This window comes from Sus scrofa, chromosome 13 (assembly GCF_000003025.6).
Source record: "Sus scrofa isolate TJ Tabasco breed Duroc chromosome 13, Sscrofa11.1, whole genome shotgun sequence".
Lineage (NCBI taxonomy): Eukaryota > Metazoa > Chordata > Mammalia > Artiodactyla > Suidae > Sus > Sus scrofa.
In genome coordinates this window covers 48004585-48027722 of record NC_010455.5, presented here as the reverse complement: position 1 = coordinate 48027722, position 23138 = coordinate 48004585, and the positions used below count along the sequence as shown (strand labels likewise).

The window sequence follows — 23138 nt, the reverse complement described above, 5'->3', positions numbered from 1 at the left end:
CACCCTCAGTGAGCACGTCCACTTTAAGAACCGGAGGACGTCTCTCCTTTTCTCCTCCCAGTCCCCCGCCCTTCACACCTTGGGTGGGAAAAGAGAGTGGGGCGGGGTGGCCGGATAAGCGAGAGGGGCGGGATCATGACTAGCGCTCCAATGGGCGTCCAGGCTGTCTGCCGTGAACCTCGGTAGCCAATAAGCAGCAGGCGGGGGGGCGTGGCGGGGCACTGTTGCAAAGCGTCCAACGTGGGCCGGCAGGAGGCCGTGGGGCTTGGAGCCCAGGGGGTGTGTGAGGGCGAGAGGCCGGGGGCGGGGCCTCTGGGACCGGCCGGGGTTGGGCCGCGGGGAGGCGAACGGCGAGCGGCTGATTGTTCGGCCGCGAGGTCTGCAGGGTTCTCGTTGCGCGGAGGTGCCGTGCCGAGCCCGGAACTGCGCGCGCTCCCTTTGCCTTCGGCGCTGGGACAGCTAGGCGCACGGGGCCCTTGGAGCAGTGTGGGGGTGGACGTGCCGTCCAGTCAGGGGTCTGCAGCCAGGCGCTCGAAGCCGCAAGGAAGATGCCTACGGGCGCAGAGCTCCGGTTGTGAGCCTGAGCGCCTTCCTTGCAGGGGCGGCGGCGGCACTTGGCGTGTGCGGGGACCCCGGAGCCTGGACAGAAGCGCGGCGGGAGGACGAGGAGTGCCGGCCGAACCCCTTGCCCGGATCATTGAGGTTCACAACGAGCACGGGCGGGTCAGCCCGGATGGGCGCGGGGTTCTCTGTCCCCTCCGGGCGTTTCGGAGCGGCCCGGGCACTGGGGGCCCGCTGAGTGCCGGAGTCGCCGCCGCTGCGGAGTGAACTTGTGCCGGCCGCCATGCCCCGGCGCGGAGCGTAGTGCCGAGCAGAGTCCCCTCAGGCCCGCCAGTGCTTGCGGTCGCCCCAGACCTCGCAGCCCCCGCGCCCGGAGTTCTCAGCGCGCTCCAGACAAGATGGCGCGGCCGGTCCGGGGAGCGCTCGGGGCCCCGCGCAGTTCGCCTTGTCCTCTTCTCCGGCTGCTTCTGCTGCTGCTGCTTCTCGGGCTGGAGCCCGCATCGGCTGCGGCCGGCCCGCGGGCGCCCTGCACTGCCGCCTGCGCTTGCGCTGGGGACTCGCTGGACTGCGGCGGGCGGGGGCTGGCAGCGCTGCCAGGAGACCTGCCCGCCTGGACGCGGAGCCTGTGAGTACCGCCCTTTCCGCCCTCCCCGCGCCCCCCGGGCGCTGTCACTTGGGACGGGGCGGCGGGGTTGTTCCCCCGGGAGAGGAGTTGCGGGTTGAGTTGCTTGTGTGTGAAGTTGAATGAGCTGGAAAATGTTAGCGTGAGCTCCCCTTCGGGGGTCCAGAGGGGAGAGGGCGTGCGTGAGAACTTGTCTGGATGGGGAAAGTGTGCGTTTCGCTAGGGTCTGGTGCTGCGCGAGTCGGAGTTTTGGAGGTGTGGAGGAGGAAAGTGTACCTCGTTGGGAAGGATCTGATCGAGCGTGGGTCAAGGGGTCTTAGGGAGAGTGGATGTGGGTCTTGAGGTTCTGGAGGGAAGAGAAGTGTCGTGGGGGTCTGGAGGTGAGCGAGCATGGCTCTCGTGAGGGCGATCTGGGAGGTGGTAAGTAAGAGAATGTGAGTGAAGACTGTGGAGGTAAGGGGAATGTGTGTGGGTGGAGAGTGGGAAACATCTGGCGGGGAGAGTGTGAGGAAGTGTGTCTGGGGGTGTTTCTTTTTTCCTCTCCCGTAACTCAACTCTCTGGTGTGTGAGCTGCTTGGCCTTACAGCGGATAATGAATGGAGGTGACTTTTGGCTCCAGTCTTGTATTTACATTATTTATTAGTGAGAGCGTGTGTAGCCGCCTCATCATCCCCCAGGACCTTGGTGGCCTGACTTGGCTCTGGCCCCTGGCAGAAGGCAGTTTTCCTGGAGGATCCCCGAGTTAGGGGGCTCTGAATGTTCTGGGGGTCGGTAACTGCTGGAAGTTTGTCCTTTTCCGCCTGGTTGGCATTTGAGGGAACTGTGTCCCAGACCCTTCCTGTCTGTTCTCTAGGGGACCATTTGGGCTTGAGATGTAGTGGAGTGGAGTGGGGTCCACCCTCTAGCATTTCTTCTCTATAAATGGTGCAAATTAGTTTTGGAGTAGTGCTCCTTCTGGAGAGGGTGCCAGAGACTGGGTTGACAGAGTGAGATTAACCTAGCTCTTCTCTGATGTCAGGATTTTGGCCTATGTAGACTTAGTGGGACACTTCTTACGGGAGTTTCAGCAGGAAAAAAATACGTTAAATTTCTGTAAACAAGGGAGAATAATATAGCCTTTTACAATTTCTAACAAATCTGGTCCAGGAGTCAGAATCCTGTCCGGTTATCAGTAATTAGCATCTCTGCAGAACTGTTAGTACCTTGCAGAAGAGGCCTAGTTTGAACAGTCTGCTTTTCAGTTGAATAATTGAACCTCTTTCCTAGGACATAGAAGAGGCACAGTAGTAACCTCTGTCATGGCATTCAGCATTCAAAAAAGAGAGAAAACTGGTGACACAAGTTTGAACCAACACCTGTGGCTTGATCTAAGAACATGTGTCTGGGAATCTGGCTGCTGGGAGGGGAGAGAGGGAAGTTAATTCCTTTTTAATGTGTAGACCCTGTACCTGTGAGAGTGGGGCAAAGAGCGTTAACTTGGACCAGTGATCCAGTCCTACAGAGTTCTGAAACTAGACCCTTGACTGAGGGGTGGGATTTCTCTTCAGTGTACTGCTGCTCCTTTGGCATTCCCTGACTTAGGGACAACCAGTGGTCAAAGTGTAAAGCAGTGGGAGGTAGAGCCCAGCATTGCTGTTAGGTACTGTTTTATTTAGTTGGGGTGGTCTGGGGTATTGTGATTTTTCCCTTACATACTCTTAAAGGAGTTTTTAAAAAAGTAAAATCACGTGAGCAGAATCAGGGTAATTTCTTAAGTGTTCACCTCTTGGAAGAGTGACTCCTAATGCCATGTGTCAGTGGCGTTGTGGGGAAGGTATTTCGTTCAGAAGTGGTGGCTTCCTGGAGAGGACACAGTGTCCTCTTGTTTGCACTTTGCTATGGTCACAAGATCCACTTTGCCTTGCCCTTTAATTTTTGGAACAAAACTACTGCTTGTTTTGGGGGCTTTCTGTTGCCTAAGGAGTGACATTTCACAAGTCATAAATACCTTTAAAATTGCGGTCTTTTCTCTTTTCCTCACACATTGGATGATCAGTAAATACCAAACTGGCTATTTTAAGCTTCACTAGACTTGATTATACTGATTATGGTGTTAACTGATAATATTTTAAGATGTGAGTAGTATGGCTTCTAGTTTGTGTGTGGATAGCTGTAAGATATTTCAGTACAGAAATGTGTATCCTTTGACAAATACTTGTGAAGTTTTTTTCTAATTAAAAAAAATCAAGCAAATATTTTTTTTTCCCCTGGACTTCAGATTTCTCCATTTAAGTCATTAGTCTTGTTCTGAATTTTCCATCAGGATATTTATGTTTTATATTCCTGGCTATGATTCAGCAAGACTTTAGGGGAGAAAGTCTCTGAATATAAATAATATAATAAAATATCTTACGGTTTCACCAAGTTTACACCCCCGAGTCCATTGTGTCTAGAAAATCCTTTGAGCTAGTTTATAACCTCATGAAGTAGATTTACTGCAGCTAGTTCAAACAATTTCAGGCTGTGAGTTTGAGATAGAAAGAGGACCTGTGGCTTTATGGGACTTTTTTTTTTTTTTTTTTTTTTTTGCTTTTGCAAATAGTGAATCTAATTTTGAAGTTGCTCCTAGGCTCAGCCTAAGGAAAGTACAACTTCTTAATAGTGAATGTAAATGTAGTTTGAAGAGAAGAACTGGAATGGTGCTGGGAGAGGGAAAATACTTTCATTCCTGGGGCCTGAGGATAACTTATTCAACACAATAGCTTATAGTTGTAGTACTGGAGCCATAACTGAGTCTGCCATCCCATTACGTAGGTGAGATTGGCATAGTTCAACCAGCACATTCATAAATAGCACCCAGCACTGCCAAGCCCTATTCCACCTTCCCAGAACCTTGGGAGAAGTTGAACTTCTTAGAACTCAGATGTTTGCTTTCTTTGAAATTGTTTTTGAGCATATGGCTTCAGGAGCTAAGATGCATTAAAACGCAATCTACCTTCCACTCTGTGACAAAAAGCTGAGCCCAGTGTTGCCTGCTTCAAGGGTCTGGCAGCTAAACGAGGACCTAATAGGATTCTGATAGGAAAGCAGGCAGGTCCTGCAGCAGGAACAAATGATTCTCCTGCTCAGTGTGGAGGGATGATGCCCAGGTATTCAGAAACAAGGACCGTCTCTAAAGGTCACCAGTGTGAATTATTCACAGTCAGTTTAAGACGAATGGCTTGATTTTGGATCTCATTTTATCTCCTTTTTGGTCTTTGCAGTACCAAATGCGGGTGACTTAAATCAAACCCTGTGGGTTTTGGCACCTAAGTGGTGCTTATGATTACTTTAGAAAATAAACATAAGCCCATGGTGGTTGCCATTGTAGTTGGGAAGCAAAGAGGGCCTTTGTCTTTCAAATTTTACAGCTGTGCTGGAAGGCCCAGGTGTGCAGGGTGTTGTGAATTAAGGGCTTGGAAAATGCTTCCCCATCCTGTTTATGCAAATTAAATTGCAGATGACCAAATTGTTCTAGAACCTTAATCGGAGATTCTTTTGTGTGTGTGTGTGTTTGTATGTGTGTTTGTTTTTCATTTTTTAGAGAAGTAGATGATTGTCTTCTTGGCCCTGAGGTCTTCCCTTCTGTCTGTTTTCCTATTTGTATCTCTGTATCACTTAAGAACTGGGCTGACCCGGGATGGACAAAGGGTTGTTCTGAAGAGGGAGCCTTTTGAACAGTGGGTAATGGCAGGGAGAAAATCTGAAAAGTGCAAGTGCATTTAAAGTTTTCAGAAGCTTTGATCTGAGCGCAGAGTCCTTTTCTTTGCAACTGGTGTCAGAAGCCTCACTTCCTCTGCGTGATGGAGCACTTACTTGTTAGGAGTTTTCTTTCTCCCTCTTTTTTTTTTTTTCCCAGTGAGGGGATGTCTCTGGGAAATACAGTTGATTGCCTTTTAAAGGCACACAGTAAGTTCCTCTGATATGAAATTAGGGCCATAAAAATCTAATTTTTGAGGACTGTGAAATTAGGAAGTGCCTGGAGACCCCCCAGGTCCCTTTGCAAATGAACCCTGTTGGCATACAGTGTCTATTTTTTGTTTACTTATTTATTTTTTAAAGTATAGTTGATTTACAATATTGTGCCAATTTCTGCTGTACAACAAAGTGACCCAGTCATGTGTATATATATTCCCTTCCTTACAGTGTCGCTTGCCTTTATGGTATATGTCAGGGCTGTATTTGTCCTTTCAAGGGACTGTTTTAAAAAGAAGTGCATCCCTTTCCGTAATTGTATTAGGTCACTAGAGTCCCTAAACTTTGGACTTTTTGAATATACTGTCAGCAGTAATTAATTCTTCATCTCCAAAAAGATGATGATTTAGTGCAGAGTAATGAGCGCTGGTTCCCAGTGGATGTCCCCATGCTTGGCCCTCCGTCTCTCCTCTGAGGGCTCAAAGTTCCTCTCCCTGCAGTGTTAATGCCTTGGCCTCAGTTCCCCAAGTAGCCTTCCCTGAGCACGTTGGGATGGCCTCTGGCTGACCTTTCTCCCCTCAGACACCATACTCACAATGAAAAGGCCTCTCCCCCATTTTGCAGAGGTGTCTTCCTGGTGCAAAGCCTTTTCAGCATCTTCCCTTTGAGGGTGGACAGAAATGCGAGAGAGAGCCACTCGGGTTTTGTGTGACTTAACAACGCACCTGGCCCAGTTCTGTGCACCTGCTACAGCCCCGAAGGTTCTGTTATCAGGGGAAGGAGGTTGTTTTTTAAAAGAGCCATTGGCTATTTTAAAAGTGACATCCACCATCCACCAGAGAGGGAAATCTGGAAAAGGGATCTGTTGAATTGAAAGTCGCCATGAGCAATAAAGGATGTTGGGTGTACCAAGATCATCTGCTTAAAACTCAAAGGGATTCTTTTGATTTACCCCCAAAGTTGAAAGACTTTCAAGTTTCATGAGCAGGCCAGATCTTCAACTGCTTTTGAATGAGCTTGGTGACATTTACTCACTGGGGACCTTTTCCCTTCTCAGCAACTGCAATTTGAAACCCTGGGGGTCTTTTAGAGCGGGACTCTGGGCTGTGTTAATATTCAGAGCTGTTTACAATGGATGCAGTTTCAAAGGCTGAAGGCATTGTCTTGAGACAGGAGGGAGGAGGGGTGGAAGGAAAATTCCCAGGCAGAGAAAAAAAATCTAAAAATCCTCAATGTTCCCTGGCTGGTGGGAAATTTAGGAACTGTTAGTGCTGTTTTTTGGTGTCTTAAGCATGATGTGGAGCCTTTGAGTCCATTTTATCTACCTCATTGGCTTCAGTTCCTGGGGACTGTCAGTAATGTGGTTGTCCTCTGCTTTTGTTTCGAATAAAAGTATGGGAATCAGTCAGAAACTCAGATCACTTCTTATCTCCCCACGCAAAGCAGGACTTTGAAGACCAGAGGTTAAAATTTTCACAGTAGTTAAGCCTCTTGGAACCTGCACTTTTTTTTTTTTTTTTTATAAATATATATAATTGCAGGGTTTAGAACAGCAGTCTAAAGTGACCTATTAATTGGCCAATTATATGACTGAGACCGAGAAATTTTCTACTGAAGAATGTGATACAGGACCATTGTTGCCATGAAGCAGATTGAATAGTTAAATCAGGATTGTAGAAAAATTGAAAATTATGATTGGCCTCTGGTCTAATTGAAAGTTGCCAATTGGTGTCCTGTGTTTTTGGTTTTGGGGGTTTTTTGGAGAAGGTATGCGTAGGAATTTTTCTTATCCAAAGGCTTTATGCTTTATACATTTCTAGTAATACTTTACGTGTGGTTTCAATCTAAGTATTTAATGCATAATCTTCTGAAATGCAAGCTATAAACCATACAGTCTGCTTATAAAAGTTGCTCTTTTTTTTTTTTTTTAAAGCTGTTTCCCTCTTTCCCTGGGTGTCGTGGTTTTCACGACCTGCTTTCAGCTGGTCTTTTGTCCTCTAGGTGGGCATTTGCTTCCTGATTGAACCCCAGGTCCTGGGTTGGGTTGTTGATGGGGAGACGGGTGGGGGAGGGTGAAGGTTCCTTTACTCTGACCCTGTTAATTATTTGGATGCCTCATGCCTGCCCATCACACCCAGTGCTCGCCATTCACAAGGGAATAGTGAGGAAGAGAAGGGAGGTTATTTCTGGGGTCCATTCCTAGCCCCACCACCCTACAGCCGTGTGTGTGATGTGCCGAACCTCTTTCCTTTATTTCTAAAAAGAGGATCCTAATATCCTATTTTAGGCTGCCGTGAAGACAAAGTTAGACGACACATGTGTTTCCCCCAATCCAATGTAGGTCAGTCAACTTGCTGAGGATTCTGAGCACAGGTGGAAGGCTAAGGCCCCAGTAACTCAAATTTTGCATCCTCTCATGGCCAGTCTCTCCAAGTCAGGGTTCCTGGTGACAGAGGCCTCCTGGGAAAAGTTTACTTTTCTAATATGTACACCTCTTTTGGAGTAAGCAGGTGGCAGGACTCACAACCCAAGCAGCCTTGTGCCATAAAGTTTTTGATAATATGAATAGAATGAAACTTTATGTGCCCTTGGGAATCTCAAACCAGTGTAGGGGGCAGCTCTGAACAGTTGCAACAAATTATACGAATTATACAATTAGCAGAAATGATTGAGGTGGTTTATAAATGTATTCCAGTTGTGCAAATACTTCTGTCTCTGGAGCATTCCACTATAACTTCTGGAAGGTGGAGGGTGGGAAGGAGGCAGAGAAATGAGAGGCCCTTGAACTAATAATTTTATCCTATTATTTCCCAAGGTTTCTTTGAAACTGAGCCCCTACAAGACGCTTGGTCATTTGCTCAGAAACATGCAGGTGCACTCTTCCTAACACGGGTTAGGTTACAGACTCCCTGGCCAGCTGAATCCTGCACTGTACCCACTTCTCTCTGGAAATGTTTGAAGGAGGAGGAGGTGTAGGGCAAGATGATTGCTGGATTGTATGCAGAGAGTAGGAGAGCTCTGACATTGTCCTTTGTTTTGGTTTGTTTGCCATTGTACAGTAACTTTGCAGGGGACACAGGCAGTGAGCACAGGGTCATCAGAGGAATCTGGCAAGGATGCCACCTGAAAAGCCGTTTCCTTTCGTTCCTGCACCTGTACCTGCATCTCTTCCCCAGTGAATGGCCATGATTCACAGCCTTGCCCACATGAACGGCTATGATTGTTTGCGTCTTTATTACTATTTAATCTAGCATAACCGGTAAAGCCCATTGTGCGAACAACCAATCCGTTCATCTCTTCAAGTCCTAATACATCTTGATTTCCTTATGAACCAGGATGCAGGTTCCAATCACTGCTTGTTCAGTTTGTTTTGGCAAAAGGTGGCATTCAGAGAGTTGAAAGAAAATCATGTCCTGTCTCTTTTTAAGCACTTTGCATTGATTATTCTTTAAACTTTTATGGTGCCCAGCTCTCTAATCTTTTATGATCTGCAGGTTTTGTTTTGTTTTGTTTTGTTTTTTCTCAAAGGTCTCTTATTGTTAGGAAGAGAATGAATGGAATAACTGAGGGTCTATCCTGCAGCAGAATTCCCTAAACCTTGAGAAACAAAATAATGGAGGGTTTTTTTTTTAAGCTGATTAAAAACAAATCATATAACTTCATTTTATAAGACTGCTTTATGCAGCATTTAGTAATGCCTCTCCCATCTCCACTTCCTATCTCTTGCCCTTTCTACTGCTTTATAATTTGCCTTTCAAATAATGTGCCACTTACCTTGGTCAGAGCATACATTGCACTATAACTTCTTTCTCGCTAATTATCTACTTGATGATAGCCTGTTTGAGACAAGAAGAAGAATTGAGCACTTTCAAACTGGGGGATGGATAATCTCGCTCTAGTTCCAAATTTTGTAGTTGCCACACTCTTTGAAAGCATTTGTACCTCCAGCATTCACACAGGCAATTGCAGATTAGCTTCTTTTTCTTGTGAGGGGAAGAACTGAAAAGTCTGATTAAAAGAAAAAATTCTGCATTAAGGCAACATTAGATATGCAGCCAGGTATTAAAAAAAAAAAAGCCAACTCACTTTTCTTGGTATAACATGTTATTTATTTTTTTTAACCTTTTTGCAAGGAAGATAGCCTACATCCACATAGTTGGACAGAATAATGTCATGAACTTTATGTACCCCAGTCTCAACAGATACCAGCTGATAGCTCCTCCTGTTTTCAAAAATCTTTTTTTTTTTTGTACAATTTTTAAAGGTTACTTTCCATTTACAGTTATTACAAAATACTGGCCATATTCCCTGAGTTGTGCAATACATCCTTGAGCCAATCTTACTCCCAGTAGTTTTTGTGTCCCTGTCTTTATTGCCCCTCCCTCTCCCCTCACTGGTAGCCACTAGTTTGTTCTTTGTGAGTCTGCTTCTTTTTTGTTATATTCACTAGTTTCTTGTATACTTTAGATTCCACATATAAGTGATGTCAGACAGTATTTGTCTTTCTCTATCTGACTTATTTCACTTAGCATCATGCCCTCCAGGTCCCTCCATGTTGCTGCAAATAATACATTTCATTCTTTTTTTGGCTGAGTGGTATTTCATTGTGTGTATGTATATATACCACATCTTTATCCATTTATCTGTTGATGGATACTTAGGTTGCTTCCTTATCTTGGCAGTTGTAAATAATGCTGCTGTGAACATTGGGGTAGGTACGTGTATCTTTTCAAATTAGTGTTTTTGTTTTTTTCAGATATATTTCCAGGAGTGGAATTGCTGGGTCATATGGTAATTCTGTCTTCAGTTTTTTGAGAAACCTCCATGCTCTTTTCCATAGTGACTGCCCCAGTTTATATCCCCACCAACCAAGGGTGCACCAGGGTTCCCCTTTTTCCACATCCCTGCCAATATTTGTTCTTGGTGTTGTTATTATTATTATTACTATTTTTTGGCCTCAGCCTGCAGCATGCAGAGGTTCCCAGGTCAGGGATTGGACCTGCACCACAACAGGGACAACACTGAACCCCCAACTGCTAGGCTACCAGGGAACTCCTGTGTTCTTTTTGATGATAATAGCTCCTCCTGTTTGATCTATACCTTAATGCAGTTGTCCCCTTTCATGTTTTTTGGAAGCAAATCTAAGCATTTCATTACATCTCTAAATGTATAGGTTTTTAAAAATTAAGATATAATTGGAGAGATATAATGTACATATCATGCCATTCACTATAGGGTAGTTTCAAAACATGTGAGCTTGAACAACCTTTGAAAAAAAAATTAGCATTTATTTTAAGTGTGTTTTTCCAGAGGTAATTTTGGTAAGCTATACGTTTAAAGAATGTTTATTGAGCATACACCGTGTACACACTTAATTTGTATGTTCTCAGAATACGTTTTTTCCCCTCTCCCCAGTGGGAGGCACTTAGAAAATTTTTTGTCCTAGATTCCTTTGCCAGAAATGTGTAATTCTGACAAACTCTTGTCTTTCCCCATGTAGCTCTTAATTGGGAGGTTTCTACTCTGCTATTAATTGCTGATTAGAATCCTTTAGTGAACAAACATAATTCTGAATGGGTCTTTTAAAAAGTGATAGTTCAGATACTGTTGGTTAATAGAGGAGTAATTAGCCACTGGTTGTAGTTAAGTCCTGAGTCTGAATTGAGTTAACTATTGTTTACTTTGTAAGGCCTGACCCTCCAGCTGTGGCTACTTGAGGCTGCTTTAAATAGATTTAGAGGCACCCTGAAGAAAATCCCCCCAAAAGCAAAGAACTACCTTCCTGGAACCCTCTGTGCTTGATTTAAACTTCACAGCTTTGAAAAATGCTTTTCTTCAAGTAGCTGCAGAATGGTTTGTCTTGGTTTTGTCAAAGTCTGGAGTTTAATTTCTCCCCAGCCTGTTACTTTGTTGGTTAGTAGACTGTTTGAGAATAGATTTCACACTGGTTACAGCTTAATTAGGAATTCCAATGGGAGTCATCTGCTTTATCAAAGTTTATGGGATGATTTACCTATTCTGTTTGTGAAAATATAATTGTGCATAGATTATGTAGTGTTCATTGGTTTCAAAAGCTGTCCACTATGGTCAGGTTAAACTTACGGATGTAGTAATCTTAATTAAATTTATATGATATTTGATTAGATATCATCTTGCAGTGGATTCTCTGTTCAGGAAGTGGAAGCACACACCCAAGGGTTTAAGAAAAATTTGGGCGGCGGCAGAGGTACTTATAACTGAAAAATTCTGAGTTTAATTTCTATTTCGTAAATCAGGAGAACATCATCCTTGAATCTGATTTCAGCAGTGTAGTACCTGGGTCCAGCACCGTGCATCTTGCCTTCATTTTAGTTTTCAATTAAAAAAAAATTTTTTTTTTCCTGTGATTTCTGTCCTCCACCTGGGCTGGTGTGCGTTTCTGGCATACAAGCTATCAGTGCTTGCACAATTTATAAACAGCCCGAAGAGCTTGTTGCTTCCAGGAAGTTGGTTGTTGATCCCGCAAAGTGATGGATGCAGAAGCTGCAGCTCAAATGGGATGGGGTTTCCTTTCATCGTCTTCACAAGAGAGGAGAGCCAGAAAGTAAACTGAAATGTTTTGTAGTTCTTAAGGTCTACCTCATCCCAAATTCCTCTAAATGTTTTCTCAGATTTGGTGTCTGTGTGGGACTCTTGGCCACGATGGTTTGGCCTTATCTGTGGTTGTGTTTTGGACAAGAGAAGAATCTTCTATGGAGACTTTTTTACATTATTATTATTATTTCACAAGTTCATTTGAAACAGTGCTTTGACTTGATTAAATTATATTGAATTCCAGACTGTCCTAAAAGAGAGACTGACTAAGCTCAAATACTATTGTGTGTGGGAGGAGTGGGATGCGGAGCGGGGTGGGGGGGGGGGTCCTAGGGAACTTTGTTTTTTTTTTTTTTTTGTTTTTTTTTTTTTTTTTGCTATTTCTTTGGGCCGCTCCCGCGGCATATGGAGGTTCCCAGGCTAGGGGTCCAATCGGAGCTGTAGCCACCGGCCTACGCCAGAGCCACAGCAACGCGGGATCCAAGCCACGTCTGCAACTTACACCACAGCTCTCGGCAACGCCGGATCGTTAACCCACTGTGCAAGGGCAGGGACCGAACCCGCAAGCTCATGGTTCCTAGTCGGATTCGTTAACCACTGCGCCACGACGGGAACTCCGGAACTTTCTTATGTATGAAATCTTGGAGCCCAGTACATCTTTCTGGTCAGAAGGGAGCCCACATTTTCATTATGCTTCTTAAAAGTTCTTGAACAAAAGGAATACAAACTATTGACTTAAAAGGAAAAAAATTAGTTATCTTAAAGCTGTGAAGGCAGGAATGTGGATGGATGAGAGAATAGCCCGTGGTTGGGTATCAGGAGGTTTTTGTCCTGAGCTGAGGTTTTGTCCCAGCTCTGCCCCTGCCTGGGAGTGTGACCTTGAACTCATCAGTTAATTTCCTTTCTGTGAAGGAGTGTACGATGGCTAAGGCTGCTCAATTTCAGGTATATAATTCTATCTGAAATGAAACAGAGGGGGAATAACCTTACTACTCACTGGATGGTAAGCATTAGTCACTTAATCTGTATGTTTAGGATAGTAACTTAAAAGTCCCCTTTGCATGTTTGGTGCTTCCGAGTGGGACCTCAGGGGGCTGCCCTGGCAGTAGAGGGAGGCAGGGTGTGCCTGGGGGGCTCTCAGTGAGGGAATTCCTGGGGGCCTTTAGGTATTACTGAAGAGGAGCAAGTACTCCACTGTCTTTCTTTGATGGTTGCCTCTTTTCCACTCTGGCTCAAAGGAAGCTATAGAAGCTGTTGCAGACCTACTTTAGATCTTTGATTTAGCTTTTTAAGATCTTAGGTCCAAAAGGGCAAATAAGTTAAGGGCCTGGTTTTTTCAGAGTCACGGAGCTCTGCCCTGCTAAGGGCTACTACAGCAGCATCTCTCTCAAGTGGGCCTTCCATGCATAGTTCCATTGAGAGAAGTTGTAGCCACTGTGGACAAGCTGCCTTTTACATGACTTGATGGACCCACCTGTAGCAGATTCACTGGTCATTGCCTGAGGAAGGGCAGCCACACACAACCTCATCTGCCTTTTTTGAGCTGGCTCACCATTGACAACGTGCAGGGAACATGGGGGCATCAGAGCAGCTTTTTATTCTCTTAGCAGTGTGCCTTTCAAGGCGGAAACTCAGCAGCTTAATATGTACAGTCCAGAGCTTTGTTTTCTCAAATTTTGAAGTCTTTTTTCACTTTTTTTTTTTGGTCAAGTTCATCCCAAATTACCCATCTGCCTGGGTTTTCATTGCTTCCCTCTTGCTCAAACACTGGTCTTGAAAATTGTGATCCCTCTCATTTGGATTCCTTAAAAGACTTTGCCATGCCAAGGGAGGCTGGGAATTTTGATGTTCCATTTTCTGAATATCCATCTTACCTCCACGTGGAGTTTGTTAGCGCCTTCGGTGGAAATTTTTGGGCTTTTCTCTTCCGATCATGTATGCTTTCATATAGTGGAAACTTGGGATTTTTTTTTTCTCTAGAGCTAATTCTTGGAATCTGGAACCTCGTTTGGAGGTATAGCTAAAATGCAGTGAAGTCGAAGGCACAGTTAGTGATTTGGAACTTCTTGACATGATGTTTAACAGAAATTAGGGACTACTTTTTTATGACTAAAGGAAATAGTCCAAAGAACTAGACCTCTTTTTTTTTTTTTTTTTTTTTTTTCTTTTTTGGCCGCCCCATGGCATATGGAGTGCCCAGGGATCAGATCTGAGCTGCAGTGGCAACCTATGCCACAGCTGTGGCAACATTGGATTCTTAACCCACTGTGCTGGGCTGGGGCTGTGCTTTATCCCTGCACTCCAGAGATGCCGACCATCCCCTTGGGCCACAGTGGGAGCCTCCCCCTCCCTTTTTTTTTTTTTTTAAATAAATATTCTCCCATTAAGACCTAAAGGTAACCTTTTGCCATGTGCTTTCTGAAATCAAAGTAAGCCACATAGCCCTCCCACCCTTCCATGAAAGAACTTCTTTTGTCAATATTAGACCCTCACTGTTGTTCACATGACCTTGTTACCGTGGATTTATTATTTATATTTTGTCCTCTGCAAAAGCTCTCTGGTTAGGTAAGTTTTCACTCATCCCTGTCTTTTTTTCTTTGCCATTTAGACTTCAAGCAGCAGGGAGTTTTCGATTTCATGTACCTGGGAATTCATTGATAAGTATTTGTTTATTGCCCTAGAACTCTTTTTCTTGGGGCTCGGTGCATTTTTTTTTTTTCCCCTGGGCAAAAAGGATCCCATGTTTTCATTGATTCCCAAAGGAGTTTCTGAAATTTAGTCTCCAAGTGTGATTTCTCCTCACTGACCTGTGTAGAGGGCTTAGCAGAAGTGTTTGAGGTTTGGATATAAGGAGTAAAGGGCTGTTTTCTTTGTGCTGATGATCTGTTTTCTCATAAAGAGCCAGCCGATGGGATCAGTTCAGGAGCTCTCTTTGCTTCTTGCAGTATGGACCTTTGGTGAGAAGTCATAGCTTGCAGTTTGTCTGATTTTGGATAACAAAGAGCACTTTGGGGGAGTTCCCCAGTGGATCCGTGTGTTAAGGATCCGGCGTTTTAACTGTGTGGCTATGGTTCCTGCTATGGTGCAGGTTTGATCACTAGCCCAGGAACTTCCGCATGCCGTCTGCGTGGCCCCCCAAAAAAGCATTTTTTGGAGAGAATGTTTGACCTAAAACAAAAATTGTGGATAGGCGCCCTTCCTTTTCCCTTTATCCTTATTTTCTACTCTCGGCTTGAGAACCACTTCAAAGAATCAGATGTGTTGGTGCCAGACGCCATGCAGTTATTGTTAAAAGAATTTGGAAATATAATTGAAAACAAACTTTGCTGAGCAGAGCTGATCTAGGCAAGTTCTTACTTTGAAGGAGAAGGGAATTCCAAGTTTTTGCTCTATTTGGAGCTGATGTCTCTGAACACTTGTTCTGCGAGATGAATCATCTGTGAATTCTACATCTGGGAGTTATATATTGGGAAATGGCATTCTTTTTAAATGCAGAAGGAACACAAAAGCTTAAAGTTACAGTGGAGCTGGAAAATTCTAGTCAGAGTTTTTAAAAAATGAGCATGGAGGTGAAATTGGCAGACTAATTGGACGTGAGACTATGATCCCTAAAATAGACATGACCATCTATGGAAAGCAACAGGATGGCCACACTTATTTGCTGGGACCCCTCCCTTTGTTTGGAGACAGATGACATTTAAACTTTTTTTTTTTTTTTTAAAGTTAACTAATCAGAATCATTCATTAAGGCAAATGTGACTTTAGCATTTATCTTGAACTTTTCAAGTAAATTCAAGTCATGTTAACCCATGAAGAGGCCAGAACAGTGCAGTGTTTCAGGGTCTGCTGGGGAGGTTGATGCTGTGTCCTTGTCCTCTGCAAAGCCACCTTCCTGTCACATGCGTCATGATGATGGTGGTGGTGAGGAGGCAGCCATGCTTTTGGGGGCACAGTAGTAGCAGTGGTGGCTCTGGAACCTAGCTTCCTGGGTGACCTCAGGCAATTTACTTAGCTTCCCTCTGACTCCATTTCCTCTAATGTTACATAAGATAATCCTAGTGCCCACCTCTTTAAGCTTGTTATGAGGACAAAATGGAAATAATTTGTAATTTTAGAAGGCCCAACCTAACAGTAATAGTTTGCATTTTTGCACCAGGGCATAGGGACATGAGCTCATTTAATTATCTAACTCTATGAAATACTTTACTTCTGTCTTAACGCATGAGACCCAGAGTAGTTGAATAACATGCCCAGAGTCTCATACTTGCCAGTTAGAACCCAGACCTGACTCTCCATGACTGTCTCTAGGAAGAATACAGTCAGACCGGTGTTGCCTTCTTTCTTGTTTGTCTTGCCTCCCTTTCAAGTCGGTGAATTCCTTGAGGCCTGGGATTGGCCCTTCACCTCCTTGGGGGTCTGGAGCACCTCACAAGGTTCTAGGTGCTCCATAAATGGTGTCGAGTGTGATCTGGAAGAGCACGTGTCTTTGTTGGCAGGCTGGTGTGTCAGCATCCGTTTTTGGTGTGTGCTTTTGGTGAAGGGGGTGGCAGCTTGTGCATATGTCCTGCCATCTGTTGTTTATTGTTTCTGTGAGGTTGTGGTTTGTGTTCCTGTTCCATGTTTCTTTGGTTTCTGGAGCAACTGCGAATATTATATGCCTGGGGATCAAAAAAAGTAAACTATTTATAAACAGTAAAGTATCCTTGGGTTTGGAAAGTGTTTTTCTCAAATGCGTGTATATTTGGTGGCTTTATTATAATCCCACTGATGTATCGGCAGACAATTTGCAGATTGAGGCACATTTAAAAGATGGGCGAGCCTTGTGTAACTGGCTTACAAACAGCCTTGGTAATAAGGCCCTGGTGTTAACGCTGACCTGAGTGGTGTATTTTTAACTCAAGAACATATAAACAGTTTAGCCAGCCGGTGGAGTTTATATTCTGCCTGAAATCCCTGGCATGCCTTGGGTTGTGTGGCCCTTTGAGCTCTCTGTGGTCCTGGGAGGCTGCTGTGGCCAGCAGTGACCTCCCCTGGCCACGCCCCCTGCCCCCCCCACCCGCCCATCATTTTAAAAAAGGACGACAGCAGAGAGATGGGAATTCATTAGTGATCTGGCCGATGCATTCTGTGTTCAGCGTTTCTTCTTTACTCTTTCTTTGTGTTAGGCAGACCTTAGGGAAGTAGAGAACTTGTTACTTTTGTCTCTTTTGCTCTCCTCCCAACCGAGGGGGGTCTTGGCAGAGTCCCAAATTGTCATCTGTCTCAAAGGGAGGGGTCCCAATAAATAAGTGTGGCAGTCAAATTGCTTTCCATATATGGACTCCTCCTGCCTAACGCTCTAGCCGTCCACCTGCCTCTCTAGCTTCATTATTCCTTCCTCCCTGGCTCCATGTGCCCTGGTCACCACGTGAGACTTTTTCCAGGCTTTTAGAATACTAGCCCGTGTCACATGTCCCTTCCATCTTGTTCCTTCTGCCTGGAAGGGTTTTCTTCCCTCTCTGTGTTGCAGTTTCCAGCTCCTCTCCCTTAAGTATCTCTTCTGGAGCATGTTGCTGACCCTCTCTCAGGAGTGAGAGTGCTGTCTCTGGAACCCCACAGTGCTTGATACAGAAGTTCCAAGTCCTGATTTGATTACTGTCTCACTCCCCCGGGAGACTGTCAGCTCCCTGGAAGGAGGGACTGGCTTCATTTCTGAGCCACCATGACGGTCCCAAGAGTCTAGCACAGAGCCTGAGATGCAGGAAATGCTCAGGACGGATCATTCTCTGTAGTCCTGTAAGCCCTATAGAAATGCCTTTCCCGGGCAAGCGGGGTGAGTTAGGCATCCCAGGTGCTCATCTGTCTATCATTTCCATACCTTGTGTATTTGATAGTTTCCTCCATCCTCCACCGAATATTAGTGCTGAGGAACTGAGAAAGTTCTTGGGAAAGGAAGAAGAAAGACATGGACCATAGAAAGATGACAGACAGGCAACTTCTGTTCCACACAGAGAATTGACTGTCGTTTTAGTCCCTCTGTTGTGGGAGGGCGGCCGATAAACCCCATATCCAAATACTGTTTGTCACACCCCTTTTTGGTTTCCCCTGCATGGGCCCTGCCTCCCTTCCTGGTCTCTGGTGGCTGCCCTTGGCTGGTAGGCCAGGCCCAGCACCTCTCCTCCGTGTTACGTCCAGTGATGGAGCCCATAGTGCATTACCCCACCGCCTCCATGGCCTCTCAATCGCTCTTTTTCTAGAGTCGACATTTGGAGTCCATTTTTCAGAGTTGACACTGCAGGGGAAGGTTGCTTCTTACAGAGACCGAGGCTGTCTAGACACCCTTCCCCTTGTGGTTATTCTGCTTAGTTTATGCTGAGCCCTGGCCAGGCAGCTGGTTTGGGTTGCCTGGCTCTCCTTTGCTAAGACCTCTGCTTTGACAAAAAGGCTGATCAGGCCGAGGTCACTTATTTTTTTTCTCCCTCTTTGCTGGTGGAGGGAAAGACTGCTCTCCTTCACCAGACGAGTTGTAAGAACAGCAAGGGCAGGTTACTGTGCCCTTAGTGGTTCAGTCCAAAGGAGAAACTTAGGGTGATAAAAACTTCCAGTGGCAGGCGATGCCTTAGGCAGATAGATTTCTAAATCTGACCGCTTTTAACATGGACCTCAGGTGTGGGCAGTCTCCCAGAGATGCTAAGAAGGGGCCGTGGGAAGGCTGTGTGCCGCCTGGTGAGCTCTGCCTCAAGTGTTTACTTATTTATTTTTATTTTATTTTTAAAAATTTTGGCTGCCCCACAGCATATGGATTTCCCAAGTCAGGGATAGATCTGAGTCACAGTTGCAACCTGTGCCACAGTTCGGCAACAGCAGATCCTTAACCCACTGTGCCAGGCTGGGGATGGAACCTGTGTCCCAGTGCTCCAGAGACGCTGCCAGTGCACTTGCGCCCCAGTGGCAACTCCCTCAAGTGTTTATTGTAATGGTGTCAAAGTCTTGGGCTGTGATTCTGTAGGAAGCCCCTTTTGTTCCTGGTAAACTAAAGAAGGTGTCTTGATGTTAAAGGGGTTTTGTGCCATTAACCTCAGCCTAGTTACGTGCATTTATTTTAATTTCTTTTAATTTTTTGGTGACACATGGTAGACATGTATATTGAATAAAAAGGAAACTACACAAGAAAAAAGAGCAATTGACCTAATTATCCATTGATAAGTATTATCACTTTGGTGTAATACATTTCCAGTAGTGTCTGTGGTTGAGTACTATTTCAAGTTATATTTTTAAAAGAATTACTGTTCTTTTGTAATTCTGCTTTTAAAAAACTCTTTAATTGATAAATAATTGACATGTAACATTATATTAGTTTCAGGTGTTTTAGTGTGTGTATGTGTGTTTTTCAGACTCAGTATCATGAATATTTTCTCCAGTTTTAAACATTTAAATAAGTAAAGTTTGTCATAATTGATAACTTCCATTGATTTGGGGTATTTAGATTTTTTTTCTTAAACTGTGGTAAACATCCTTATACCTATATGTTTATATATTTCTTAATTCCTTAGAAGGAGCTAAATCTAAATTACTCTGGAAAGGGAGATACTTAAGACTTGGCACTGCTATTCCTAAGAGGCCACGGATTAACCATTCATATGTGAGATTGTGCCTGTTTTCCCCCAACAAATATGAGATGGCTTTTTTCTTCTAACCAGACACCAGTTTGATACATGAAAATGGCACTGGATTCCTTTAATGTGAATTTCTTCAGATGGTGAGGCTGAAGATTTTTGCCTTTGTTCCTCATGGACACTTTTTAAGTTTCCTTCTTTTTCTCAGGCTCAGTTAGCTAATTACTTTAGTGTCCTCACCTGTGGACTTGAATGAGAATCCATATCCCTAATCCTTAGAGGTGATGTGTTTCTGAGAACATGAAAAGCCCCTTCCTTCCAGGTATAGCTGTCTGTGTGGCCTCTGTCTACTAGGACATGTTGGCATGTTGTTCTTAAACTGAAGTTGATTGTGTGTCCCAGAGGGGCAGGTCGCAGTAGCTTTGTGGGTCCCCAGAAGTCACCTTGCCCGCTGTCCACTGCCCCTGCAGGGCCAGCCTGCCTGTGCCCGGCCTGCCTGGTCTGTGGCAGGCCTCCCTGGTACCTCCAGCTGGTAGGAATCAGAGCAGATTACTGTGGCGGAGAACTCTTCAGGAACAGCTTCCAGCAAATGGAAATTATTTTAAAACAAATTGATGTGGTTTTTCTGTCAAACCTACTTGGAGCATAAACAAGATTGGACTGTAAGCTGCTTCCCTTCCACCAACAGGCCGGTGTTTAGAATGTGGCTTGCAGCAAAGTAAACACGGTCTCGAAAGTGAGTTGTCCTCGTGTGGGTCTGATTTGAAAAGTAAAAGTAGTACCCGCCCCAGCATCCTCAGAGAGAATCCCATCGCCCTTGAGACGTCCCTTCTCACTCTTCTGTCCTCCTGCCATGGATATTACAACTTCCTGGAAAGGTTTTAAAGCTAAGGAGTAACTTGGTGTGTTGAAAGGGAAAGAAATTGCCACGTTCATTTTTGCAGCAAGGTCAACATTTTAATCTTACCCCTTTGCCAGGTAGGAATACCAAAAACCTCTTGTGAAACACATATCTCTGTGTGAGTGTGTGGACACGTGCATCTTTGAATTGACTGTCGGTTACAAGGTAGTTCCTCCAAGGGACAATGTCGGCTTTATTAAATTGGCCCCAGCCTCCCTAGCAGGTCAAACAATGCTTTTCATGTTCTGATCATATATTAATGAACAACCAGGCCAAGGAACACTTGCCAAAAAAGCTACAGAGTGAGAAAGCCACCAATATCAGAGTGAACTTTGCACTCTGAAAGTGTGAATGATGTCGGCCGAAAGAAGTTTATTGCATAAGGGGAGCAACTGGAATCTCTTTGATGTTGGTTAGCATCCTGCCCCATTAGACTTTTGGACTTCCCAGTTAACTGCATGTTTGCTGGCCAGGGCTGTGCTGTGGTGTGGTACCTGCAGTCTAGGGAAGTATGTTCTTGACCAGTAAGGACCAGCATACCTGTGGCTGGGGGGGATGGTGGTGGTAGGCAGAGTGAACTGTCTGGACATTTGTATCTGCTTTCAATCAGTTTCAACAAATTTTAATAAAAAACTGAAACATAGAGACTCAGCTCCCCCCCTACACACCGACTTTTCCAGAAATAGCATGCCCTTTTTCTAAAATCTGCCTGCCCCAACCTCAGAAAGGGGTCAAATCTTAATCAGTTAGATCTTAATCTAACTAATTTATTTTCTTCCCGTTGGGGTGTCATTTCCTCTTGCCTCTGGCTTGTTCTTAATTTTTGAATGGCTGGCCATTGGGAAAACCCTGCTTTCCACAGCCTTATTAAATAATTACTCAAAGAAGAAGAAGAAAAATGCTCTTTCGAAATCCTGAGAAGTTGTTTTCTGCCGGAGGATAAACTCCAACGTAGGTTTTCCACTTCTGATGGATTTGTGGGCAGAACTATGATCATAGTTTAGGGAGCAAGGAATTGATTGAGTGGAAAGGGTTTAGAGGAAATATCATGCCTTTACAATCTGAAATTGTATTTTGCCTGCTCGCCACATTCTTTATCTCCTAGCACTTAAGAGGAAAGGGTTATCTCTGCATTTGTATGGTATAGAAGTAGCTATATGTTCATTTTTGAATTTTGAAAGCCTGCTAAAGCAAAACGTTTTGTATTTTGTTTTTTTATAACAGATTTATTGAACTATAAATATAAAAATCATCCTTTTGAACTGTGTGATTCAGAGTTTTTAGTGTATTTACAGAGTTGTACAACCATCACTACTAATTCCACCATATCTTCATCACCCAAGGACAAAACCCTGTAAATGGAATTATACAATATATGGCCTTTTGTGTCTGGCTTCTTCCACTTAACATCGTGTTTTCAGGGCTCTTCCATGTGGTAGCATGCGTCAGCCATGCTTTCCTTTTATGGCTGCCTAATATTCCCTGGTATGAATATACCACATTGGGTTTATCCATTCATCAGTGGATGGTCTTTGGGTGGTTTAGACTTCCTGGTTAATGTGAATACTGCTGCTGTGGACATTGGCTACATGTTTTTGTGTGAATGTATGTTTTCTTTTTCTAAAAAATTTTTTGATTAGAGTATAGTTGATTTGCACTGTTGTGTCAATTTCTGCTGTTCAGTAAAGTGACCCAGTCATAAGTATATATACATTCCATTTCTCATCTTCCATCATGGTCTGTCCCAAGAGACTAGATGTAGTTCCTTGTGGTATGCAGTAGTACCTCATTGCTGTGAGTGCATATTTTCATTTCTCTTGGGTAGGTACCTAGGACTAGAATTGCTAGGTTTTATGTTAACTCTCTGTTTAACTTTTTGAGGAGTTGCTAGGCTGTTTGGCATAGAAGCTCCATGCCTCTTTTGCACTTCCATCAGCAGTGTTTGAAAGTTCCTACTTCCCCACAGTCTCACTGATACGTGTTATTGTCTTTTTTCATTATAGCCATCCTAGTGGACATGAAGTGGTATCTCATTGTGGTTCTGATTTTCACTTTATGACTTGTGAGGCTGAGCATCTTTTCATGTGCTTATTGGCCACTTGTATGTCTTTGGAGAAATATTTATTCGTTTTCTTTGCCCATTTTTCATTGGTTTGTTTTTGTCTTTTAAGGCCGCACCTGTGGCTTATGGAGGCTGCCAGGCTAGGGGATTAATCAGAGCTGTAGCTGCTGGCCTATGCCACAGCTGCAGCAACACCAGATCTGAGCTGTGTCTGCAACCTACACCACAGCTCATGGCAACATCGGATCCTCAACCCACTGAGTGAGGCCAGGGATTGAACCTGTGTCCTCATGGATACCAGTCAGATTCATCTCTGCTGAGCCACAATTGGAACTCCTTTTTTGTTTGTTTGTTTGTTTTCCTTGGCCATTTTCAGTGGTGTCATTTGTCTTTTTATTGACTTATAAGCAAGGCACATTTTTTTTTTTTTTGTCTTTTGTCTTTTTGTTGTTGTTGTTGTTGCTATTTCTTGGGCCGCTCCCGCGGCATATGGAGGTTCCCAGGCTAGGGGTTGAATCGGAGCTGTAGCCACCGGCCTACGCCAGAGCCACAGCAACGCGGGATCCGAGCCACGTCTGCAACCTACACCACAGCTCACGGCAACGCCGGATCGTTAACCCACTGAGCAAGGGCAGGGACCGAACCTGCAACCTCATGGTTCCTAGTCGGATTCCTTAACCACTGCGCCACGACGGGAACTCCAGCAAGGCACATTTTAAAAAGAGGTCATACAATTTTTGATGAATTCCCCAGATAGTGAGTTTTCTCTGTCTTGGCTTCCTTAGGTGAGCAGAATTTTACTTTTGAGGTCTTAAAGATTTTTAATATCTTCAGGTAGAAATATAATGGGCAATGCTTGCCTTGTTTATTTGCCTCACTCGTCTCCCTGTT

At 44.4% G+C, this 23138-nt stretch overlaps 1 protein-coding gene across 1 annotated transcript in view; it reads left to right on the top strand.

The window, feature by feature from the left end:
- The window catches only part of LRIG1 (leucine rich repeats and immunoglobulin like domains 1), a 118395-nt gene continuing 95583 nt past the window's right edge, over nucleotides 327-23138 (top strand). Inside the window, 1 exon segment of the mRNA XM_005669717.3 lies at nucleotides 327-1186. Coding sequence (XP_005669774.2) covers nucleotides 960-1186 — 227 coding nt within the window. The 5' untranslated portion in view covers nucleotides 327-959.